This window comes from Malus sylvestris, chromosome 5 (genome assembly GCF_916048215.2).
Source record: "Malus sylvestris chromosome 5, drMalSylv7.2, whole genome shotgun sequence".
NCBI classification, from domain to species: domain Eukaryota; kingdom Viridiplantae; phylum Streptophyta; class Magnoliopsida; order Rosales; family Rosaceae; genus Malus; species Malus sylvestris.
The window spans coordinates 12,052,717-12,078,775 of NC_062264.1; the positions used below are offsets into that span (position 1 = coordinate 12,052,717).

General features: G+C 39.6%; 1 protein-coding gene across 1 annotated transcript in view; it reads left to right on the forward strand.

Moving 5' to 3' along the window:
* Positions 1–26,059, forward strand: part of LOC126622418 (uncharacterized) — a 148,601-nt gene that overhangs the window by 32,871 nt on the left and 89,671 nt on the right. Inside the window, exon 2 of the mRNA XM_050291142.1 lies at positions 21,640–22,274. Within this exon, the coding sequence (XP_050147099.1) occupies positions 22,016–22,274 (259 nt within the window). The 5' untranslated portion in view covers positions 21,640–22,015. The remainder of the gene's footprint in view (positions 1–21,639; positions 22,275–26,059) is intronic.

The following is a 26,059-nucleotide window of genomic DNA, read 5'->3' on the forward strand; positions in this document are numbered from 1 at the left end:
GAAAGGAGTTTACACATGAGATATCGATACTACAGTATTCAGGGAAAAAGGTAGCAGAGCTTTTACATAAACAAAAGATGTCTTTCTAAGGAAGTCTAAGGCTAAGAGGGTGCAAAGTCTGGACAAAGCACGGCTTTCAGGGCATTTGCTTGGCTGAGACTCAAGTTCTATGTTTGTTTGTTGATTTGAGTGTCCTTGTCTCTTGGCCCTCTTCCTCCTTTTATAGACGAATTAGCCCAGTTGTGTCATTTACGTTCTTGCCCGAAAGTAACTAAAGGGTAATCAATCACCAGTCTTTTTACGTGTTTGCCATCCAAAAAGTACTTTTGGACCGAGAGTTGGTGATCTTCCATCAGTTGTCACTTCTTGTAAGCAACTGGCATTTGCATTAATGGGGAGCTACCATAATATCTTGACATAGATGAACTGGGCTTGATTATAGGCTTCGGGCAAAACCTTTTTTATTGAACTCTCTTGAGTTTTCCTTCCTGAAAGCCCAAGGTTTAAATATTAACCAAAACAGAGACTATTCATTCAACATTCTTAATTTTTCACGCATGGGTAATTACTAATTAGAGAAATTGACCACATGTCTCAGTTATAGTCAATAAGAGTTTCAAGAATGTGATATAATGGTCTTTGTCAAAGATTCAGAAAAAACAATGATCTATGATGCAGATCTGAATCTTAATCCAAGAGAGACTATAGACTTTGATGGCTGGCCAGTGGGGAGTTAGGGTGAGGGTGGCTGGCTAGTGGGAGCAGGGGCTACCGCTGATGATGTAGGACCATGATTTTCCAGGGTCGAAGTAAGGATGATCTGAATACTGTTAACTCAAAAGTCCAATCATGATCTCATAAGCTCCGAGCAGAGTTATATCAGGCAGAGTAAGGTGTCAACATCACTTAACTCCCTGGCAATAGGCGGAGTCCTAGCAACTCCGATGGATGACTATGCTTGTTCCGCAGAACATGTGATCTGATCCAAATATGGACATAATCATATCATATAAGTCCTAGAGTCCCTACAATCTAGGGATAGGTATGCAATATCTACTTACTAGATATCATATAGGATTTTTTTGACTTAGAATAAAGTTCTAGCATAAAAAGGTCTCTCTCCCACGGTATAAAAACACCTATCTAAGGTTCATCTATGGTAACACAATCTATACACTTGAATTCTCTTGCCCATTGCTTGTGTCTCAAATCATTCACTAACTTGATTATTAGAGAGCCTTTGGTAACCACACATCACCCTTCCTCTTCCCCCTGGCCTAAGGTTTGCTTACGGTTGTCTTACCATTTTGTAGGTTGCTCAGGATTATACGAATTTGTGCGTAACCACAGCCCACGGAGGTGTGCATATTTGCTTCCAACAATTGGTGCTTTCTTTGAGAAAGAGCCCATATTTCTCTTGGCCAAATTACTCTACCCTCTAATATGTCAGAAAACTTAGTCAACGACCAAGGCCTAACTGTTTCTCTAGAAGAAGCCCATTAAGGGCATAATGGTATAACCATCATCAACAGGATGTGGGAAGATGTCATGGATATATGCTATCCCTAGATGTCGTTTGACACAATCCACTAGCCAAATAACCTGCCTAGCTCGAGGAGATAAAGACCTAGATCAAAGATTTTCAAGAGGCAGTTTCTTGCTTTAAGAAGCTAGTTACTTGAAATATGAAAGTGAATGACCTAATGTTTGAAGAGTTATCCCTACGATCCTTTTTAGAGAAACGCCGCAAGAAATCCATAAGGCTTACAAAGTTTCACCCAGTTCAACGCCCGAAGATAACAACGTTTTTTGAGATTAACTGTATATATATATATATATGGAGAACAAAAGTACCTGGGAAACACCAGAAAAGAAAAGAAGGCGACTTGCAAGAAACCAAAACTAGTGGCCAGCATCAACAAGCCATTGACCATCGATTCCAACATCTTGATGTTTTCTGATCACGATTTAGAAGATGTCCACTCACCCCACAACGATGCTTTCGTCGTCAAGGTCCACATCTTGAACGCCTTAGTCAACCTTGTATTAGTTGAAAACGGTTCAAAAGTTAGTGTCCTTTTCAAAGATGTTGAAAAGATGGGAATTCTAGACAACATCAACAAAGAGAGGACAACCATTCACACCTTCAACAGGGCATCAAAGTGAGTTTCTAAGAACTGTAAAGTTGGTCGTCTAGGCCAAAACCTACAACTACCTAGTCACCTTCCATGTCATGGATTACCCGATCCTTCATTACGCTATCCTTGGACGGAATTGGTTACACAAGATGAAGGTCAACCCTTCTAGTTACCACCAGTTGCTCCTTTATTCGGCACCCGGTAGAGTAAAAGAAATAAGAGAATACCAGTCGGCAGCACGTTGTTACGCTATTGTAAGTATGAACATGATAAGAAAATAAGAACGAAGCTCCAACACACGCATAAAAGAGTCAGCATAACAATCATAACCGAGGAGTGAACAGACCAACTACAAAGAATTTGACTTGGATCTTAACCCCTAAGAAGACATCACCTCGGAACTCAAGGAAGACATAGACATCGTCTACATCAGCCTCAACCCCAACAAAATAGAACAAACGAAGTTGACCAACTAAGAAAAAAGAACTATTTACCAGCTTCTTACAAGCTAACAGAGACGTGTTCGCATGGTTAGGAGAAGAAATGCCTAGGATTGACCCCTCTGTAATCTGTCACAGTCTTGACATGGACCCAACTGCTAAACCAATTATCCAGCACGAATGGAAACACATAACAGAGCACAGCAAGATCATAAAGTCATAAATAGGTAAACTCAAAGACGCCCAGTCCATCATTGAAGTACGCTATCCAGATTGGCTGGAGAACGTTATGTTAGTACAAAAAAAAAAAGGATGAGAAGTGGAGAGTGTGCGTGGACTTTACAGACTTGAACAAGGCCTGTCCAAAAATCCATGTCCTCTTCCATGAATCAACCTACTAGTGGACTCAATAGCGGGACACTAAACTCCTAAGCTTTATGGATGCCAACTCCAGATACAACCAAATAAAGATGTACGGGCCAGACATGAGGCAACATTTTTCGTCATCGATCGAGGTACCTATTGTTACAAGTTTATGCCTTTTGAACTAAAAAACCCATGGACAACATACCAGCGACTCGTCAACCAAATCTTCAAAGACAAAATCAAAGACACAATGGAGGTTTATGTAGATGATATGGTTGTCAAAAGCAAAAAAATAAAAAATAATGATCATATAACACATCTCCAAGAATCATTTGACCTGCTTCGGAAATATAACATGAAGCTGAATCTAGAAAAATCCACATTCAGAGTAGCATTACGAAAATTCCTAAGGTAAATGGTAACTAAGAAAGGAATCGAAGCCAACCCAGACCATGAAGGAAATACAAAGTTTGACCAGACGAAGGGCAGCCCTTAATAGATTTCTTTCAAGATCCAAACCTCCATTGCTATCCAAACTTATTGACGGGGAGGATTTGTACCTTTATCTAGTTGTATGTGACTGCATAGTAAGTGCAACTCTTTTTTTAGAAGACTTTGGGGAGCAGAAACTGGTATATTACATATCAAAAGCTCTTTTTGAGCCCATCTTAGCACTAGTAATGGTAGCGAGGAAGCTTCGACCATATTTCCAATCATTCAGAGTAGTCTACATAACGAAATATTCGTTGAGGTGCATCCTACACAGCCCTGACGTTTTATCAAGAGTTACAAAATAGGCTATCAAACTAGGGTAATATGAGATAATCTACCGTCCCAGGACATCAATCAAAGCCCAAGCCTTGACAGACTTTTTAGAGGAGTTCACCTCTAAGGAACAAAGTATTGGGTAGGCGATCAGCTCCCAAACCTCCCCCCTTGAAAATCCATATCTTTGGAAGTTTTACGTGGACATGTTATCTAACATACACGAAGCTAACACGAGAATGGTAGTGCAACCATCAGATGGCTTCATACTTGAGCATACCCTTAAGCTGGTATTCAAAGCAAGCAACAACAAGGTTGAGTATGAAGGCCTACTAGCAAGCTCTATGCGATTCCATCAACATGCAGAAGAGCTTAATACTCTAACAGGTTCATGGCCTTTCATGTAATGGGGTATCGACTTGGTTGGACCCCTTAAGAAAGCTAAAAGAAACGTGCAATGGCCAATCGTGGTGGCATACTACTTCTTTAAGTGGATAGAACTGAAACCTCTGATGAAAATCGCCAATGCGGCAGTGAAAATCTTGGGATCCCTTATACGATAATGACGGACAACGAGTTATAGTTTACCAGCTCTGAAGTCACAGATTGATACAAAGAACTTAAGACCTGCCACCTCACTTCCATACCTAGATATCCGCAAGGAACAAACAAGCAGAGGCTTCAAACAAAACCATCTTGTAATGTTTAAAGAATAGACTCGAAAAGAAAAATAAATGGCCAGAGGAATTATCAGGAGTTCTGTGGGCTTATCATGCGAGAGTTCAAAAAACCACCAGGGAAACACCATTCTCAATGGCTTACAAAACTAAGGCTGTCATTCCAGTTCAATTGAAAATTATGCCAAACTTACATACTGAAGAAATGACAACCTTGGAGAATATGGGGATCCTAAAAACAGATCTCGATTTCGTGAAAGAACGACGTGCTCAAGTTCCACTAACAACTTACTAGCAGCAAATCTGATCATATTACAACAAGAGTGTCAAGCCCATAAATCTGCAAGCATGACAGTTATTCTTGAGGGAAGTCTTCGAAAACACCAAATACCCCAGAAGAAGGTAAACTCGGGGAAAATTGGGAAAGTTCATCCAAGGTCGCCAGAACAAATGAACAAAACCCTGATCATAAAAAGGTGGAACATCACCAAGCTCAAAAAGTACTATCCATAGAAGCACCACATGAACTATACGCGATTTGATTCCCTTCATAGGATATATAGGCTTATCATCAAAATGATCCCTAATGTAATTTTTACATTATCATCTTTCCTTATAACTACACCAGTGATTTAATTATGTAGGCAATCCTTCACGGATTCAATCACACCCTATTGTCAATCAACTTTACCTGTGTCATGAATAAAGAGCATCAATTTGTCTTAAATACGTGTTTGTTGTTTATTTTTCATGTGATGCAGGGAATACCCTACTCATTCAAAACAGGGCCTAAACTTTGAAAACTTCGCTTCAATTCAAAACAGGGCCTAAACTTTGAAAACTTCGCTTCAATTCAAAACAGGGCCTCTTTTAGCCCAATTCGTCTTGAATAGTTAGTAACTTGAGAGACTCGAACCGTAATAAGTGTGGTAACAATTAGCGGGCTACGGGCACAGGCACATGGCGCATTGACCCGAAAATCCAATGCACCATCCAGCCTCCAGAAAGTTTTAAGCAATCAGTAAGGTTATGGGTTATAACATTCAAACCTGGGCTCTACGCCATTCGAGGGAATAGTCGAAAGGGTGATTTGGAACTCATCCAAAGGTGGCTCTAAAATCTGACCCCAAGTACGACTACTTCTATCTTGGATCAACTTACTAAGTCAAGTAAGCTCTACAACACCAAGTGGTAGCAGGTTCAAAGAGGGAATTCAGACTAGGTAATTCGCAAAAGGAATTTCATTTCAACAGAGCATCAATATTTGGAAATGCTTTGGCCAAGCCAACCAAGGTAATCAGATCAGAAATGCTTGAGTTTGACCCATAGGGTCCAACAAAATGATTCAAAAAGTATTTTTGACCCACATTCTAAAGATCATGCTCCCAAAGAACTTTCGCTTAAGATTCACTAGGAATGGAAACGAAATTGAGTCTCGGAAAATCACTCCCAGACTCCCAGACTACATTGCATGTATTGAAGATTTTAATTCATAAACAGGGCAAAATATTGAACAATTTTTTTATATCTTATTCCATGCAGGATACTTCAAGAACAATGTCGTCATCTCAAGTCCAATAAATGCATGAATAAGCCCGAAGCAAAGGATTCCTCATGGGTTTAAATGCTTGCATTCCTATTACTGGAGTAAGGTGGTACTCCGGCTATCGCGATGAGAATCTTTTACAGATACTAAGTTTGGGAGGTAATCTTTCTCCAAATCAATATTACTGAGGGGGTTTTTCACTAAAAACTCTCTCAAAAGTCCGGTCATGAACTCACAGCTCCGGACGTAGCTATATTAGACAAAGCAGAGTGCCACCATCACTCAACTCCAGGGTAATAGGCGGAGTCGATCATGCTTGTTCGGCAAGGCATGCAATCTGATCTGGATATGGACACAATCAAATCCTATAAGTCTTGGAGTCCCTACAATTTACGAATAAGCCTGCGCACAACTGATAAAATGATGCAATATCTACTTACTAGATATCCTTTAGGATTGTCCCAGTTTAGAATAAGGATTTTATCCTAAAAATATCTCTCTACACCCATCTAGGGTTCATCTATGGTAACGCAATCTACACACTTGAATTATGTTGCTTACAGTTGTCTTACTGTTTTGCAATTTGCTCAGGATTATGGAATTTATGCTCAACCACCATCCACGAAGGTGTGCAAATTTGGTTCCAATAGATGGCGTGGGGATGGCTGTCAAGCTGGGTGAATGGTTGCCGAGCTAGTTTCTTTGTTTCTTTTTCCTTGTATTTATTTTTTAATTTACTAGCTCGGTTAGGTTGTATTATTTATTAACGGTGTGGGGATGGCTACCGGGCTGGATTCTTTTTTTTTTCTTTTTTTTTTTGTATTTATTTTGTAATTTACTATTGAAGTTAAGTGGTACAAGACGTGTCAAAAATGAGAGGAGAGACACAAAAGAGACACCAATTTGAGACAACACACCTATGGACAGAGTGTTCTAGTAATGTGCCAAAAAATGAAAGAAGAGACATAAAAGAGACCACCAGTTCGAGGATAGCAGACCCATGGACAAAGTGTTCTATAGTGTTAGACCATTTGCAAGGTTCTAAAAAGCGGTAAGTGCTAGTCTGACAGCAGGTAGGGGCCTAGGCTAGTTTTTTTAACTTGAATTAAATTTATTGTATAACAATAAAAACATATAAATAAGTGAATACAATTGATTGAATACATAAAAATAAATATGTATTTAGAGTTATTTTATAATAAAAAAAAAGTCTAAAGTTATTTTATAAGAAAATTAACTTCAAACCTAAGGGTTGAAGTTAGACCGTCTAGTCTAAAGTTTTTGTGTAAGACTTTTATTCTACTTACATCTATTTATGAATCCTATTTGATTAAGGATACAAGAAAGGAAGTTGTATTTGATTATCCCGACTATCCTACCAGGTTATGAATTATGGAGTCCTTTATGGCCATGAAAGAAACCTAATACCCTCACCTATAAGTATAAGGTTCAGGCCCCAACTTTCATATATAATATTCTAGCACAAAACCTACACCATATTCGGAATGCTTAAGGAGTGCAGAGAGGGGAAGATATTTGCTTGTTCATTGCTCGTTTGTGATTCAATTTGTTTATGTCAATAATTTCTCAAGGTTAGAATATGCATATTATAGATCGACTTACATGTGGTATCAGAGTAGGTTATATGCGTCTACAAGTCTAAAATCAAGATAAATTAAACAAAGCTGTGAAGTATGTTAATTAAATTCATGGTATCCGCATGTACCCTGCACCATGTCTATTGATTTTTGTTGCAAGTTTTGAAAATGAAAATTCATGTTCCTTATTGCTCAATCAAAGAATCTAACGGCACGTGCATATTGAATTTATTTTGACTTGTTGTACTGCATGTTTCTCGTTTTATATCCTATGCCATGATTGTTTTGTGTGCAGCTTCTTTGACATTGAATTAAATATTAAAGTTTAAGATAGTTTGTAAAGGACAACGTCACATATTTGTTTGAAAAAGTTTGAAAAAAAAAAAATTGGAATGATGTTGCTTGATTGTTTGCCGTTACATTCCAACAAGTCAAAAAGAAGATAAAAGCTTATATATAAACAAGCGGCATGAATGTTTCCAACAACATAGATTTTTCCAGCGGCATGAGTTTTCAAGTTTTCAGTTTTAATCATGTATGTTGAGAAGGGTTGGTGATCAGTTGCTTTTTCTTTTTTTTTTGAAACAAGAATAATCAATTAAAGGGAAAACTCACGAGTACAGCTGTTCTCTATAGAATCAAATTGAAGAGCATGAAGAGTATTGAAACCGGTTTGTATGGATGGGTTGTATGTATGAGTTGTTCTCTTCACCATACCTTGTCATTCACCTTACATCAACCTTTCTCCATAGCTTGTCATTCACCAATCACTTTCCAAAGCTTGTCATTCACCTTACATTAACCTTTCTCCATAGCTTGTCATTCAACAATCACTTTCCATACCAATCACTTTCCATAGTTTGTCATTCACCTTACATCAACCTTTCTTAGTTGCTTGTAAAAGCTTCTTTACTTGTAATTTGGTTTTTGCTTTTCCACTTGTTAGGGCAGATTTTAGGGATTGTGTTTGTATAGTTATCCTACAATCTACTGTAGCTTTCTTTTGGCTCTCTATAAGAGTTGCCTTCACTCTCTTGTAATCTTCATAATGAAATATACAACAAATATTGAAACCAAAACTCAACATGGTATCATAGCAGGAACCATAGGGTCCTGACTCTATTCATTTTTTTACTTCTTCATTTGCTCATCATCGATAGAGATGGCAGAAGAAAATGTGTCTAGTGCCAACAGTGCCTCATCCTCTTCCCCAAACTTAACCCAAGGGGTTGAGAACAATCCAAATCAACGACTCTGCTCGGTTCTACTAAACGAGTTCAACTACCTTCCTTGGTCAAGAGCTGTGTCACTTACTCTAGAAGGAAGATCGAAGCTAGGGTTTATCAATGGAAGCTCTGAGCCCCCAGAATCTACTTCACCAACTTACGATGCATGGCATGCTAATGATTAGCTGGTCATGTCCTGGTTACTTAACTCTATGAAGCCAAAACTGTCTAAGCTTTTCAGCTACTCAGAGTCTTTCATTCTCCTATTGGAGTCCGTCAAAGATATGTATGGCAGCCAAAACAACTCAGTTCGCATCTTTCAACTGAAGAAGAGTGTGGCTAGTTTAAAGCAAGGTGATCACTCTTTTGTTCAACACCTTAGAAGTATGAAATCCATGTGGAATGAACTCGATATGTATCGTCCACACACGATTGATTCCGCTGTGCTATTGAAGAGGGTTAATGAAGACAAGGTGTTTCAACTCTTAGCAAGCTTGGGAACGAAGTATGAAGACCTGCTTAGTCACTTGTTAATGACTCAAAAGCTGCCCTCTTTTACCAGTGTGTGTCATGCAGTCCAGAGAGAGGAAACTCGACAAAAAGTATGAACGTTGAGCCCAAATCTAACTCTAAAGCTAGGGTTTTCATGACAAATCACAAAGCAACTGGTGATAAGGTGCTTGGTAAGAAAGCAGATTGGAAATGTTCTTATTGCAACATGAAGGGACATTTAAGAGAAAAATGTTGGATTCTTCATCCGGAGTTAAAGCCTAAGTTTGATAGGGAAGGCAGGATGATCAAAGATGGGAAGGGTGGAGTCACTCCAAAAGCATTTCATTCAGCTTGTTCCTCAACTGATGGGATGACCAATTTCTCAACAAATCTTGTGTCCTTGATCAACGAGTTTGCTGTTTTTCTTCAAAAGAAGCAAGGAAGCACTGAACCTAATGAAATGACAACTAAAAACCCTACTGCAATGCTAGGGAAATTTGCTGGATTCTTGGCTGACTCAGAGAATACATCGAAAGGCAATATTCCAGGTATTATCAGTGCCATTTCCATTGCTCTTAATGCAAATGTTACACATGATTTTTGGATTATTGACTCTGGTGCCACGGATCATATAACTAATAAACCCTCTAGTCTCCACGATTTTTAAAGAACTATTGATCCAATTCATGTATCTGTTGCAAATGGGAAAGGGGAACCTATTCTAGGGAAAGGAAAGATTAGATTGCTAAGTGAGCATACTGATTCCACTGCTCTCTATGTACCTTCTTTTCCTTTTCAGCTCTTGTCAATAGGAAAAATAATAAAAACCTTAGACTGTCTTGCCATATTTTCCCCTCACAATGTTGTGTTTTAGGACCGAGTTAGAAGATTGGTGAAGGGTTCTTCTTGAATGGACTCTACTATCTCTCAAAGTAGTCCAATTTTGTGAAAAAGCTCAGTGTCAACTTAAGTCAAGTTCAGGAACACCAACTTTGGCATCAACGCCTTGCCCGTCCCTCAGAACATGTGATGACCAAGTTGTTTCCCTGTGTTTGTAAAAACACACTGGAGTGTGAAACTTGTCAAATGTCAAAAGCCACTAGACTTCCTTTTGTTTCTTCTAATTCTAGAACTAGTAAACTTTTTGAGCTTGTTCACTCTGATATTTGGGGTCCTTCTCGTGTAGAATCTTTTGATGGGTATAGATATTATGTTACATTTATTGATGACTATTCTAGAGTAACCTGGTTGTATCTTTTAAAACTTAAAAGTGATTTGTTTGATGCTTTTAAGGACTTTCACAACCTAATCACCAATCAATTTTCATCTAAGTTATATATGTTAAGATCAGATAATGGTACCGAGTACACTTCCAATAACATGAGTAATTACTTAAGCAATCACAACATTTTGCATCAAACTAGCTGTGTTGGTACACCACAACAAAATGGTGTGGCAGAGAGAAAGAATCGAGACTTATTGGAGAAGACTCGATCACTTATGATCCAAATGAATGTTCCTAAGAAATTTTGGTCTCAAGCCCTACTCACTGCCATGTACATCATTAATAGGTTGCTAACTCGGGTGTTGAATACTAAATCTCCTTTTGAAGTCATGAAGGGCAGGCTTATAAACTTGTCTCACCTCAGGACCTTTGGTTATACTTGTTATGTGCATATTCAAGCTCTCCATCATGACAAACTCGACCCTCGAGCTACCAAATGTGTGTTTATGGGATATGCCAGTTCTCAAAAGGGTTACAAAGTGCACAACCCTAACACGGGGAAGCTAGCAGTCTCTAGAGATGTGCGATTTGATGAATATTCACCTTATTTCCACAAAGGGTTGGAGACTAATGCTAATATGGAAGATCTTATAGACCTATTTCCACTACCTATTCTAGCAGAAATTCATGAAGTTACTCCTGCTCATATCAGCACTGATAATTCTCAACTCATTGAGAGTGTAATTGATGCAGTGCCAAGCTCATCTGGACCATCAGAAGCTCAACCAAATCAGCAAGTTGTAAGTGCACCAAGAAGAAATCCTACACGAGATAGACATCCACCAGTGAGGTTACAAGAGTATGTTACTTACACCGCAAGGCATTTTATCTTTGCAGCCATTTCTTATCACAGATTCTCATATTCTCATACTTCTTTCCTTAACAAATTGTCCCAGACTTTCGAACCAAGGAATTTTCATAAAGCCACATGCATGCCTGAGTGGCAAGATGCTATGACTAAAGAGCTTCAAGCTTTGAATGACAACCAGACATGGAGTGTGGTGGATCTTCCAAACAGCAAGAAGGTCGTGGGAAGTAGGTATATAAGACCAAATTCAACTCCAATGGAAGCATTGAAAGACACAAAGCACGGTTAGTAGCTCAAGGCTTTACTCAAACCTATGGCATTGACTATAAGGAGACCTTTGCTCCTATTGCCAAAATGAACACAATGAGGGTATTGTTGTCTGTGGCAGTCAATAATGCATGGCCCTTATTCCAAATGGATGTGAAGAATGCATTTCTTCATAGGGATCTTGAAGAAGAAGTGTACATGAAGTTGCCTCTTGGTCATCTAAGAGAAAATGAACCCAACAAGGTCTGCAGACTTTACAAAGCCATATATGGTCTCAAATAGTCCCCTCGAGCTTGGTATTCTAAGCTTAGTTCAGTCCTTTAAGCTGCAGGGTTCAAAAAGAGTTGTGCTAACTTTTCTTTGTTTGTTTAAAGTAGTATTGTTGGCAAATTGGTTGTGCTTATATATGTTGATGACCTAATTATTACAGGTGACAATATAAGTGAAATCAAGACGCTTAAGCAGTCACTTCACCAAAAATTTACCATTAAAGACTTGGGGCCCTTGAAATACTTTCTTGGAATTGAGGTGGCTACTTCTTCAAAGGGATTGTTCTTGAATCAAAGAAAGTATGTTCTCGATCTTCTAAATGAAGCTAACATGATGGAATGTAAACCAGCTTGGACACCCCTAGCTAGCAAACTTCAGTGGCATGAAAAAGGTGAACCTCTTTCGGACCCTAGTGTTTATCAGCGAATGGTTGGGAAACTTATTTATCTCACCATTACTAGGCCTGATATCTCATATTCAGTTAGCCTAGCCAGTCAGTTCATGCATTCTCATACTCTAGTTCACTGGGAAATCGTCAAGAGAATACTTCGATATCTCAAGGGCTCAGTAGGAAGGGGGATAATTATGAAGAACAATAGATCAAATTACATCTTAGTCTACACAGATGTCCTTGTATTGTGATAACCAAGCATGGCACTTATGTCCTTGTATTGTGATAACCAAGCTGCCATGCACATTGCCTCTAATCCAGTATTCCATGAAATGACCAAACATATTAAAGTTAACTGCCATTATATTCATGCTCAAGTTCAATCCAAGGTGATAGGTGATATGATATTAACTAGCACTCAAATTAACCATCTTTTTATCAATTGTAGTAAGTATGTAAGTAGGGATCATTCTAGGCCGGGGATTAGGAGGGATTGCTAAATCACTTGGAAACTGACTTGAAAACGTAAAAACAAAGTTTAAAACACTAACTAGACTCAAAGAATGCAAAACTATACTTTAAAACACTAAAACAAACCAAACGACTCAAAACAGCCCCTAAACACTCAAAACTACCTTAAACACACAATCTGGGCAGTTTTGGGACTCTAACACAAACTTGGACGAATTTTGGTTTTCTAATGAACTAAAACACTTAAAAACATAATCTAAGACAAGTTCTAATTAATATGACTCAAAGAAATAAGATGGGGTTGATTTTGGACGAAAATAATTAAATTAAGACAAGAACAAAGTAAACAAATTCTTAGACAAATTTAAGTGAATCAAAACAGATTGTAAAATGAATTTGAACGAAACTTATGGATGGAAGGCTAGCTAGGAGGTTCTTCTTCACACATGTCACACTTGCATACAAAACGATTTTCAGTTGCTTTTCGATAAGCTATGAATACTCAACGCCCCAAATTAACCGTGAATTGCACTAATTAACCCTCAGTTTTTTCCACAAGTTATTGGGTTGGATGATTGCATACGACAACCCAAAACATTCCCTACAAGTTTCCTACATGAATTGCATAATAGAGATACAAGCAAGAATCATTAAGTTCTATGAAAAACATAAGCATTGACGAGGCACTCGTTACTATGATTTGCATGAAACTTATGCCAAGAATTTACTTAACGTGAATGTGACTAGCAACCTTCACTACTTGTGAATATAAGTTCATAGCGATTAGGTGAAACTCCCTTATATTCTAGCGTTAAATTCATGCATGAAAATTAAGCGTGCACTCTCAACCAACATACACAAATCATTTCTTATACGATCGGATAAGTAAATTGAATTCACAACTTATGAATCACAACTGGATGTAATCAAATCATATTGCAAGTATGAACATGGTTTCGAATCACCCCCTAACTAAGAGGGATTTAGTTCCTCATACTCACAAAGCAAAGATACATAAAATTAGACATTAAAATCAAAGGAAAGAAAACACCTAAAATGCTCCAACTTGGGTAGCAAGTGCGTCCAAGAATTCTCCTTTGCTTGCTTGCGGCAGATTGCTTTGTGGACGAATTTTTGGGTAGTTTTATGATGTAGAATGGATGGGGAATGGTATGGAAAGGTTTAGGGTAAGTGTGGATGAGTGTTTGAGGGTTGGAGGGTGGTGGAGAACTAGGCAAAGAGGGTGGAAGAAGGTCGAGTGGCTGTTATGTTTTCTAGGCACTAGAATGGTGTTTTTGGGGTGTTTTGCTACCTAGAGGTTGTATGGACGAATTTTCTGTGATGAATGATGAACATGAGAGTGTGAACCCTTTGCCAAGGGGTGTAAACATGTATATATAGGCCCCAAAAACCTTAGAGAATCAGGTTAGGCTAGGGAGAATGCACGGCAAAGAGTGTATGTGGTGTGCAATGGTCCAAGGGTGAAAATGAAGTGATGATGCAAAGTGTGAAGGGTAAAATGGAGTGGTCTTGTAGCTAGGGAGCATGAATGATTGTGTACATTGCATAGAGATGGAAAGGGAGGTGAAAATGTGTTAATAAATGGGTCAAAGGTGCAGCAACATATGGTACACAAGGCATGGGATTCCAAATGTGAATGATGGAGCATCAATTGGTGCATGTTATGGTTGTGAAAGTTGTATAAAATTTTGTGGGTGAAGGGAACAAGAGGTATCAAGCAATTAAGTGTAATAATTAAATGAATTGAAGCATGAAATCAGAAATTATGTAGGGGACAAGAGTGATCAAGCATGGCATGGGAATCCAAAGGGAATTCTATGTTGTTTTGCATGGCAATGAAGGCAAGTTGGGGTGACAAATTTTTGGGCTGAGTTCTTCATCTTTTGGACCATAATTCTTCACATTCTTGGCCTCTTTAGTTCTCAAATTCGTCCATCCACTTTGGCCCAAATATGTGACATGCATTCCAAGCTCCATTTTGCTCCAAAATGCTCCAAAATGCATCTTCTTGCCTACTTTGTCCATAAAATCTGAAAACATACGAAAATGACTTTAAACATTAAAATAACTAAGGAAACACGACATAAATGCACAAGAACAAGCCAACTAAGTCGCATAAATATGCTCCTATCAATAGGCACCGTGTTCACATGCAGCCACGATCAACTTGCTGATTTATTCACAAAAGCACTAGACTCTACTCAATTTCAGCGTTTGTTGTGCAAGCTTGGATTAATCAATCCCCTTGATCCAGCTTGAAGGGGTGTATTGAAACCAGTTTGTATGGATGGGTTGTATGTATGAGTTGTCATCCTCACCATAGCTTGTCATTCACCTTACATCAAACTTTCTCCATAGCTTGTCATTCACCAATCACTTTCCGTAGCTTGTCATTCACCTTACATCAACCTTTCTCCATAGCTTGTCATTCACCAATCACTTTCCATGGCTTGTCATTCACCTTACATCAACCTTTCTTAGTTGCTTGTAAAAGCTTCTTTACTTGTAATTTGGTTTTTGCTTTTCCACTTGTTAGGGCAGATTTTAGGGATTGTGTTTGTGTAGTTATCCTACAATCTACTGTAGCTTTCTTTTGGCTCTCTATAAGAGTTGCCTTCACTCTCTTGTAATCTTCATAATGAAATATACAACAAATATTGAAACCAAACTCAACAAAGAGCAAATGAAGGGGTACAATGATCCCAAATATGACAATCAGTAATAATAAGGCCATGGCGAGCGAAGGCATCCGCCACAAAGTTAGCCTCTCTATAAATATGTTTCTAGTCAATGCAATCAAAATTGGTCGCCGTCCACTCGATATCTTCAATAATAGGAACCAGATTCCATGGCGTCTCACCCTGGTCCAACACTGATTGAATGAGCAACTTAAGAGTCACCTTCAACCATAATCTTTGTATAGCCCTTCCTCTGGGCAAAAAGAAGGGCCCCTCTGAGAACCCTAGCCTCCACTTCTGAAGTAGTGGCACCATCCATATTTAAAGCTCCACCTCTAATAATCTGCCCATTATGATTCCTTAAGACAAATCTCACCACCGCCTTGTCCCCAACCACCAAACCGTCAAAATTTAATTTAATAAAACTTTAATCCGGTGTATGCCATTTAACAATTGTGGAAGTAACATCATTATTTCTTCTCCAACCTTTACCATTTGCTTTAAGATATCGCTCACCAATTGATATAGCCAATAACTTAGATCTTGCCGGGATGGGCACAATATTTCTGACACCGTATTATTACGGTCATTCCAAATTTGCCAACAAAGGAGCAAACACAAGCTTAAATCACTAGGAACCTCCTTATCAACATGCTTTAAAGAATTTAGCCAGTCAACTGCTGAGTCAAAGTTAGCATTAGTGAAATTGCCCACCTTAATTGAATAAAGGTCCCACATCAATTTAGTGACACCACAATTAAAAAATAAATGCATTTGGTCCTCGTATATGGAATTACAAAAGGGGCACATCTTATCACTATTAATTACAAAATGACTTAATGTTTTCCTAGTTTGAAGTCTATCACGAATGAACAACCACACTAACATCTTAACTTTAAGAGGAATATTAAGTCTCCACATCTTATTAATTAACTTATGCTTTGTAAAGTTAGTCAACGTTCCTTTCTAGATCCAAGTAGCTGATTTAACAGAGAACTTACCATTTGTATTTGGACCCTAAACTAGCACATCTTTGGAATCCTGCAAGAGAATTGTAATATTACAAATTTTCCTCACAATTTCATTACTAACCACTTGCGAAAGGTTTCTCTTATCCCAACAATAATTATCAATAAATTCATTAACTTTCAAGTCCCAATTAATGTTTTCGTTGTCAATATTGGGTAAGAGATGGAACAACAGGTAAGGAAAACCCCAATTGTAGGACTGGAACAAAATGTCCTTACCATTGCCCACTCTCCATCTCATACCCTTAAGAATAACATCACTACTTTTCAGGATACCTTTCCAAGTAAAAGAACAATTTTGTCTAATTTTATTGTCTAGAAAATTTCCTTTCTAAGATACTTGCTTTTTACTAACTTCACCCACTAGTTATCCGCCTCAGTCATTACCTTCCAACCCAACTTAGCAAGACAAACATTATTAAAATGATCTAGTCTTCTAACTCCCAAACCTCCCTTTTATTAAGAGAACAGACCAAATCCCAAGCCATTGGGAAGATTTTCTTGTCCCTACCCTAGAAAAAATCCCTACACTCTTTATTAAGCTTATTGACAATCTTGTTAGGACACTAAAGCAAGACATAACATGATTAGACATACCTGTTAGATTAGAGTTAATTAAAGTAAGCCTCTCCACTTTCGAAAGAGTACTTGCTTTCCAACCTCCAACCTTCTCTGAAAGATCAACAATATTGTTAAAATCTCCAACTAAGCACCAAGGGCTATGAATTGGATCTAACTTGAGGACCTCCTCCCACAGGTCACACTACATATGTTTGTGGGGAAAGGCATAAGTGAAAGTAACTACTTGCTCTAAATTAGTAACTAAGTCCTTCACAGAACAATGGAAATATCTTGAAGAGAAAGAAATTATACTAACAAAGACCTTTGTACTATTCCAACATAAGCATAGGCCCCCAAATCGGCCAATTGGATCATAGCAAAAAATACTGTCAAAGTACTAGGAATAAAATTTCCTAAGGACCTTATGAATAGCCACCTTAATCTCCATCAAACAAAAAAGGTCCAACTTAGCTAAGCTACATATAAAATTAAAATTACTAGGAAAATCCTTCCTCCTAATACCCCTACAGTTCCACACAAGACACTTCATCAAACTAAATCTTCAAGAAAACTAAACTCTTCCTTAATTGTAGTTACCTCTAGGATTCTCTTTCTCAGACTTAGAATCCTAGCAGTGGCACGAAGGGCACCACCACTAGGCCCAGCTTTAACAGCACCCTCCTCACAGACTTTTTTCTTTGGACTCATCATTCCTATTTTAGGCCTTGCACTCACAGATCCAACCTTTGCGTTAAGCAAAACAAAAACCATATTTCTAGTGTTCTCCCTAGTTTCAGCCTCCTCACTTCTCACATTTAACATATCAACAACCAGGTATAAAGCAAGATCATTCATAACATCAAAGAAATCAAAATTAACACTTGTATAATCACAAACAAAATTATTGTCATATGACAAGATAAAGAACTCATCATCACCAAACATACAACAACAACAACAACAACAACAACAACAACAACAACAACAACAACAACAAAGCCTTTTCCCACTAAGTGGGGTCGGCTATATGAATCCTAGAACGCCATTGCGCTCGGTTTTGTGTCATGTCCTCCGTTAGATCCAAGTACTCTAAGTCTTTTCTTAGGGTCTCTTCCAAAGTTTTCCTAGGTCTTCCTCTACCCCTTCGGCCCTGAACCTTTATCCCGTAGTCACATCTTCGAACCGAAGCGTTAGTAGGCCTTCTTTGCACATGTCCAAACCCATTTTGTGTACGTGTTGATGCTTCACCGCCCAACATTCTGTGCCTTCTGTGCCATACAGCATCATCGGCCTTATTGCCGTCCTATAAAATTTTCCCTTGAGCTTTAGTGGCCTACGACGGTCACACAACACGATGGATGCACTCTTCCACTTCATCCATCCAGCTTGTATTCTATGGTTGAGATCTCCATCTAATTCTCCGTTCTTTTGTAAGATAGATCTTAGGTAGCGAAAACAGTCGCTCTTTGGTATTTCCTGATCTCCGATCCTCACCCCTAACTCATTTTGGCCTCCATTTGCACTGAACTTGCACTCCATATATTCTGTCTTTGATCGGCTTAGGCGAAGACCTTTAGATTCCAACACTTCTCTCCAAAGGTTAAGCTTCGCATTTACCCCTCCTGAGTTTCATCTATCAACACTATATCGTTTGCGAAAAGCATACACCAAGGAATATCATCTTGAATATGTCCTGTTAACTCATCCATTACCAACGCAAAAAGGTAAGGACTTAAGGATTGTTGATGCACACAATCAGTGAGGACTTTGGTACAACAGAAAGTATTAAGTTTGTGATCTTCGCTAGATTGCTCTAGTCATTAGTGTGGATAAGTATGTAAATGGATAGAGACCGGAAAGCACACACAAGATGTACGTGGTTCACCCAGATTGGCTACGTCCACGGAGTAGAGGAGTTCTCATTAATTGTGAAGGGTTTACACAAGTACATACGTTCAAGCTCTCCTTTAGTGAGTACAAGTGAATGATTTAGTACAAATGACATAGGTTCAAGCTCTCGTCTTCACTTGCCTTATCTGTCACATAGGTAGATGTGGCATCTTCTCTGGAAGTACTCTTCCTCCATCCAGGGGTGGTATCTTTAACTGGTGGAGATGCACAAGGTAATGTATCAATTTCACTTGAAGCTTACTTGTAGTTTCAGGCTTGGTCAAGCGCGATACAAACCATGTAGTAGGAGTCCCCCAAGTCGCCGAGCTAGGGGATCTGCTGAAAGAGGTGACAGACAAGGTAAGCAATCAGAGCTCCAAGCAATCAGTCCCAGATCAGAAGTTTGATTTCGAGTTCCGGCTGATTGTTCTCATTTTCCCTATCATGCAGGCAGCATGAAGGATAAAGAGAAGAAAAAGAGAATATATGATATGAGATACTTTTGCTTTTGAATAAGTAACTTTCCATAGGCTTATTCTTGAACTGGGCTGGAGGATTTTCTTGTTTCCTCCAGAGTATAAGGCCGACTGAAGAATTTGAGGGTCAAAACAAGTCCATCAAATCTAGAGTACGTTCGACCCTGCTGATATGAGATACTGACAAAGTAGTGGATGTATCGGCACGTGTTCTATTACGCTTGTCTCCACATGCTTCCTTGTATCCTTCTCACTTTCCCTATCTGTTCCTCAGGCAGATGTGGTATCTTCTCTGGAAGCATAAGATGTTGAAGATGAGTACTCGAGAGCAATGCCAGGTAAGTAATCAGGTAAGGGATTCCAGGCAGTCAGTTCCTGACTGGAAGCTTGATTCCAAGTGCTGACTGATTGCTCTCTTTCTCCTTATCTTGCAGGTAAGAACAAGGCCAAAGGAAAAGACAGGGAAAAAGCATGATATGGGATACTCTTGCTTTTAACCCTGATGATATGAGATATTCTTGCTCTGGTGTAGCTTGTTTGTAAAGAAACTTAAAGAACAGAGAGATGATTTCTATCTTAATATTCCTCTTCTCATTTACTTTTAACAACTTGTTTTTACACTTACATTTAGATATCTATATATAGTTAAGGCTATGTACCAAAATATCTATGATAGCCTGTAAACATAACCACCTAACTAAACTATACAGATGTAATAATACAGTTATAACAAGAATGATTTTCTAACTAAAATTATATGAACTGTTATGACTTGGCATCTTTATCTTTACACCCCCTCAAGCTGAGCTTGGAAAGACTAGGAGTTCCAAGAGAGAGCTTGGATTGAAGGAAGAGAAACTGATGTTTAGACAGAGATTTGGTGTGAATATCTGCGATCTGATCCTGACTACAGACATACTGAATTTTAACCAGATTGGCAAGGACCAGCTCCCTGATATAGTGGTAATCGATTTCCACGTGTTTAGTTCGGGCATGAAACACAGGGTTGGATGCAAGTGAAATGGCAGAGATGTTGTCGCACCAGATGGTAGGTTGGAGCGTGAAGGGGAAACCAAAATCTCTGAAAACCTTGCAGATCCAGGTAATTTCAGCGGCAGTGTGAGCAAGAGATCCATATTCAGCCTCAGTAGAAGAACGAGCTACTGTAGACTGCTTTTTAGCACTCCAGCTGACTAAATTAGAGCCAAGATACACACAAAATCCACTCGTGGATCGTCTATCAAATGGGCAGCCAGCCCAGTCTGCATCAGAGTATGATTTTCTAACTAAAATTATATGAACTGTTATGACTTGGCATCTTTATCTTTAGTTTGCAGAGGTATTATCGGGGGGAAAGAAAGCTGAGTATTTCGATAGGCTTTGTTAGGAGTGCCCTCTCAAATATGAGGAATGGTTGAGCATTTTTGCAGGTCTGCCTATCCGTTGAGGATGAAGGTCGACATATATACGAGTTTCCCTAACAACAAGTAGTAATGCTATTCCTTTACCCTGCTTGGTCATAACACGGTAGTGGGAATTGCCAGCTTCATGTGTGTCAGAGAATTTTGAAAAAGTGGTCTGTGGTATCTAGAAAGCTGATGTTGCGTGTGAAGATTACACTCTCGAAGTTGAGAAAGCGGTGCCTTTTCGGTTTTCGAACAAGCAATCCTGTCGAGGATCTGGCTCTCGAGATTCGAAGAGCGGTGCCTTTTTGATTTTTGAGAGAGTAATCATGTTGGGAGTCTGGCTCTCGAGATTCGGAGGACGGGGCCTTTTCGATTTTGGACCAAGCAATCTTGTTGGGAGTGTTTTCTCGAATGTGAGTAAAGGTTGGGCATGTTTGCTAGTCTACCTTGCCACGGAGCACAAAGGTTGACACACAAAGACTTTCCAATTATCCAGCAGTGGTGCTGTTCCTTTACCCTTGTGGGTAATAATATGGTAGCTAAACCTTCAAAATTTATGTGTCTAAACTTTGTTAGTGTTGTTTCTTTGCTATTCTTTTACCCTTCTTGGTCATAGCGATGTAGTGGGAGCTGCAAGCTTCACGTGTCTAGACTTTGTCAGAGATCTATGGCAAAGTTATCTGTGGTACCCATGAGCTGATGGTGCATGTGGAAAGTGGATGATTGAACAATAAGATTCACGTGCTTTCTACTTCACCAGAAATCTTCAACAGAATGCCTATAATTTCAGCAAAGCTGAGTGTGCATGTGACAGGTGCTGACAAGGCTAAAAAAAGTAGGTGCCTCTTCGATTTCTGAGATCAGCCCTCGTGGTCTCTGAGAAGCCCAGCTTTTGAGAAAGCAAGCGCCTCTTCGATTTCTGAGATCGGCTTTCGTGGTCTTTGAGTAACCCAGCTTTTGAGAAAGCAAACGCCTCTTCGATTTCTGAGATCGGCCATCGTGGTCTCTGAGCAGCCCAACTTTTGAGAAAGCAAACGCCTCTTCGATTTCTGGGCAGGCGCCTCTTCGATTTCTGAAGCTCCGTCGAGTGCAGATTTTTATAGAGGCTGGCATTAAGTTCCAAAGCACACTTGAATCTTCACCAGTAGAAGCTCCCTTCTTGCACTTCTAAGATCTTGATTTGTTCGACCTCTTCTCTCTTCAACACCTTTGAAAATGTCTGGCCCCTCCGACCGTCGTTTTGACTTGAACCTTGTTGAAGAGGCAGCCACGCCTTCTTCAGACAACATATGGCGCCTATCCTTCTTATCCCCTACTGGTCCTCTTACCGTTGGGGATTCCGTGATGAAGAATGATATGACTGCTGCGGTGGTGGCCAGGAACCTTCTCACTCCCAAAGATAACAGACTACTTTCCAAACGGTCTGATGAGTTGGCTGTTAAGGATTCTCTGGCTCTAAGTGTTCAGTGTACAGGTTCTGTGTCTAATATGGCCCAACACCTATTTGCTCGAACCCGCCAAGTTGAATCATTGGCGGCTGAAATGATGAGTCTCAAACAGGAGATTAGAGGGATCAAGCATGAGAATAAACAGTTGCACCAGCTCGCACATGACTATGCTACAAACATGAAGAGGAAGCTTGACCAGATGAAGGAATCTGATGGTCATGTTTTACTTGATCATCAACGGTTTGTGGGTTTGTTCCAAAGGCATTTATTGCCTTCGTCTTCTGGGGCTGTACCGCGTAATGAAGCTCCAAATGATCAGCCTCCGATGCCTCCTCCTTCTAGGGCTCTGTCCAGTTCTGAGGCTCCGAATGATCCCCATCCGATGCCTTCTCTTTCTGGGGCTCTACCGACTGCTGAGACTTCTCCTAAGCAACCTTTGCGAAGGCTTCCTCTTGTTTGTTTATTTTGACTTATGTATATGTACATATTTGTAACTTATCGGAGATATCAATAAATAAGCTTTGCTTCATTTCAACGTATTGTGTTAAATACACCAAAGCCTTATTCACTGAGTAGATCTAGAAAACTCAGGGTTTAAACTTTGGTATTCGGGCACAAATAGAACGAGAAACGATGTTGGCATCATCATGGACAAGACCTTGACACAAGATGTTGTAGATGTCAAGAGGGTAGGAGATAGAATCATGGCAATTAAGATTGTAATAGGACAAGAACTCATCAATGTGATTAGTGCGTACGCACCTCAAGTAGGGTTGGATACGAGTTCGAAGGAGAAATTTTGGGAAGACCTTGGAGACTTGGTGCAAGGAATTGCCCAGACGGAGAAGTTATTTATAGTAGGAGATTTAAATGGACACGTGGGCAGGGAGACAGGCAACTATGGAGGTTTTCATGGTGGCCATGGTTTTGGGGAGAGAAACGAGGATGGGGAAGCTATCTTGGATTTTGCAATGGCATATGATCTCTTCTTAGCCAACACCTTCTTTAAGAAGAGAGAAGAACTTATGATCACCTACAAGAGTGGGTCGTCAAAAACACAAATAGATTTTCTTCTAATGAGGAAAGGGGATCGTATAACTTGTAAGGATTGCAAAGTTATACCGGGAGAGAGCTTGGCTAATCAACATCGCTTGTTGGTGATGGATGTACATATCAAAAGAGTGAGAAAAAAGAACAAGACTTGGAAGTGCCTAAGGACTAGATGGTGGAATCTAAAAGGAGAAAAACAAATCATTTTCAAAGAGAAAGTAATCACCCAGTGTGGGTGGGATAAAGAGGGGGAAGCTAGCCAAAGGTGGGATTTCATGGCTAGTTGTATCCGAAAAGTAGCAAAAGAGGTATTAGGAGAGTCCAAGGGCTTTGCTCCACACCAAAAGGAATCTTGGTGGTGGAATGAGGAGGTACAAACAAAGGTGAAGGCTAAGAAAGAATGTTGTAAAGCCTTATACAAGGACATGACCGATGAAAATGGTGAAAGGTATAGAAGAGCGAAGCAAGAGGCGAAGAAAGCTGTGAGAGAAGCTAAGTTAGTGGCTTATGACGACATGTATAAGCGACTAGATACCAAAGAAGGAGAGTTGGATATCTATAAACTAGCTAGAGCAAGGGAAAAGAAGACAAGGGACTTAAACCAAGTGAGGTTCATCAAGGATGAGGATGGAAAGGTTCTTGCTACAGAGAATGCGGTCAAAGACAGATGGAGATGTCATTTTCATAATCTTTTCAATGAAGGACATGAAAGGAGTACTTCTTTAGGGGAGTTGAGTAACTCAGAAGAGTGTAGAAACTACTCTTTTTATCGTCGAATCAGGAAGGAAGAAGTGGTTGTAGCTTTGAAGAAGATGAAGCATAGAAAAGCAGTGGGCCTAAACGATATACCAATCGAAGTGTGGAAAGTCTTGGGAGAGACAGGTATAACATGGCTCACTGACCTTTTCAATAGGATTTTGAAAACGAAGAAGATGTCAAATGAGTGGCGAAAGAGCACTTTGGTGCCTATCTACAAGAATAAGGGCGACATACAAAATTGCATGAACTATAGGGGTATTAAGCTAATGAGTCATACAATGAAGCTCTGGGAAAGAGTCATTGAGCATAGATTGAGGCAAGAGACACGGGTTTCGGACAACCAATTCGGGTTCATGCCAGGGCGCTCAACCATGGAGGCAATATATCTCTTACGAAGATTGATGGAAAGATATAGAGATGGGAAAAAGGATTTACACATGGTCTTTATAGATTTGGAAAAAGCGTATAATAGGGTCATAAGAGACATTCTTTGGAGAATTTTAGAAAAGAAATGAGTACGAGTAGCATATATCTAAGTTATAAAGGATATGTATGAAGGAGCAAAGACTGCCGTAAGAACTCATGAAGGACAAACCGAAAGCTTCCCCATAATTGTAGGATTACATCAAGGCTCATCCTTAAGTCCTTACCTTTTTGCGTTGGTAATGGATAAGTTAACAGGACATATTCAAGATGATATTCCTTGGTGTATGCTTTTCGCAGACGATATAGTGTTGATAAATGAAACTCAAGAAGGGGTAAATGCGAAGCTTAACCTTTGGAGAGAAGTGTTGGAATCTAAAGGTCTTCGCCTAAGTCGATCAAAGACAGAATATATGGAGTGCAAGTTCAGTGCAAATGGAGGCCAAAATGAGTTAAGGGTAAGGATCGGAGATCAGGAAATACCAAAGAGCGATCGTTTTCGCTACTTAGGATCTATCTTGCAAAATAAGGGAGAATTAGATGGAGATCTCAACCATAGAATACAAGTTGGATGGATGAAGTGGAAGAGTGCATCCGGCGTGTTGTGTGATCGTCGTATGCCACTGAAGCTCAAGGGAAAATTTTATAGGACGGCAATAAGGCCGGCGATGCTGTATGGCACAGAATGTTGGGCGGTGAAGTATCAACACGTACACAAAATGGGTGTAGCGGAGATGAGGATTCTTAATTGGATGTGTGGGCACACGAGAAAGGATAAGATTAGGAATGAGGATATCCGAGGTAAAGTAGGAGTAGCCGAAATTGTAGAAAAATTGGGAGAAAATCGGTTACGGTGGTTTGGACATGTGTAAAGAAGGCCTACTGACGCTCCGGTTAGAAGATGCGACTATGGGACAGAGGTTCAGGGCCGAAGGGGTAGAGGAAGACCTAGGAAAACTTTGGAAGAGACTTTAAGAAAAGACTTAGAGTATTTGGATCTAACGGAGGACATGACACATGACCGAGCATAATGGCGTTCTAAGATTCATATAGCCGACCCTACTCAGTGAATAAGGCTTTGGTGTATTTAACACAAAACGTTGAAATGAAACAAAGCTTATTTATTGATATCTCTGATAAGTTACAAATATGTACATATACATGAGTCAAAATAAACAAACAAGAGGAAGCCTTCACAAAGGTTGCTTAGGAGAAGTCTCAGCAGTCGGTAGAGCCCCAGAAAGAGAAGGCACCGGATGGGGATCATTCGGAGCCTCAGTACTGGACAAAACCCTAGAAGGAGGAGGCATCGGAGGTTGATCATTTGGAGCTTCATTACGCAGTACAGCCCCAGAAGACGAAGGCAATAAATGCCTTTGGAACAAACCCACAAACCGCTGATGATCAAGTAAAACCTGACCATCAGATTCCTTCATCTGGTCAAGCTTCCTCTTCATGTTTGTAGCATAGTCATGTGCGAGCCGGTGCAACTGTTTATTCTCATGCTTGAGCCCTCTAATCTCCTGTTTGAGACTCATCACTTCAGCCACCAATGATTCAACTTGGCGGGTTCGAGCAA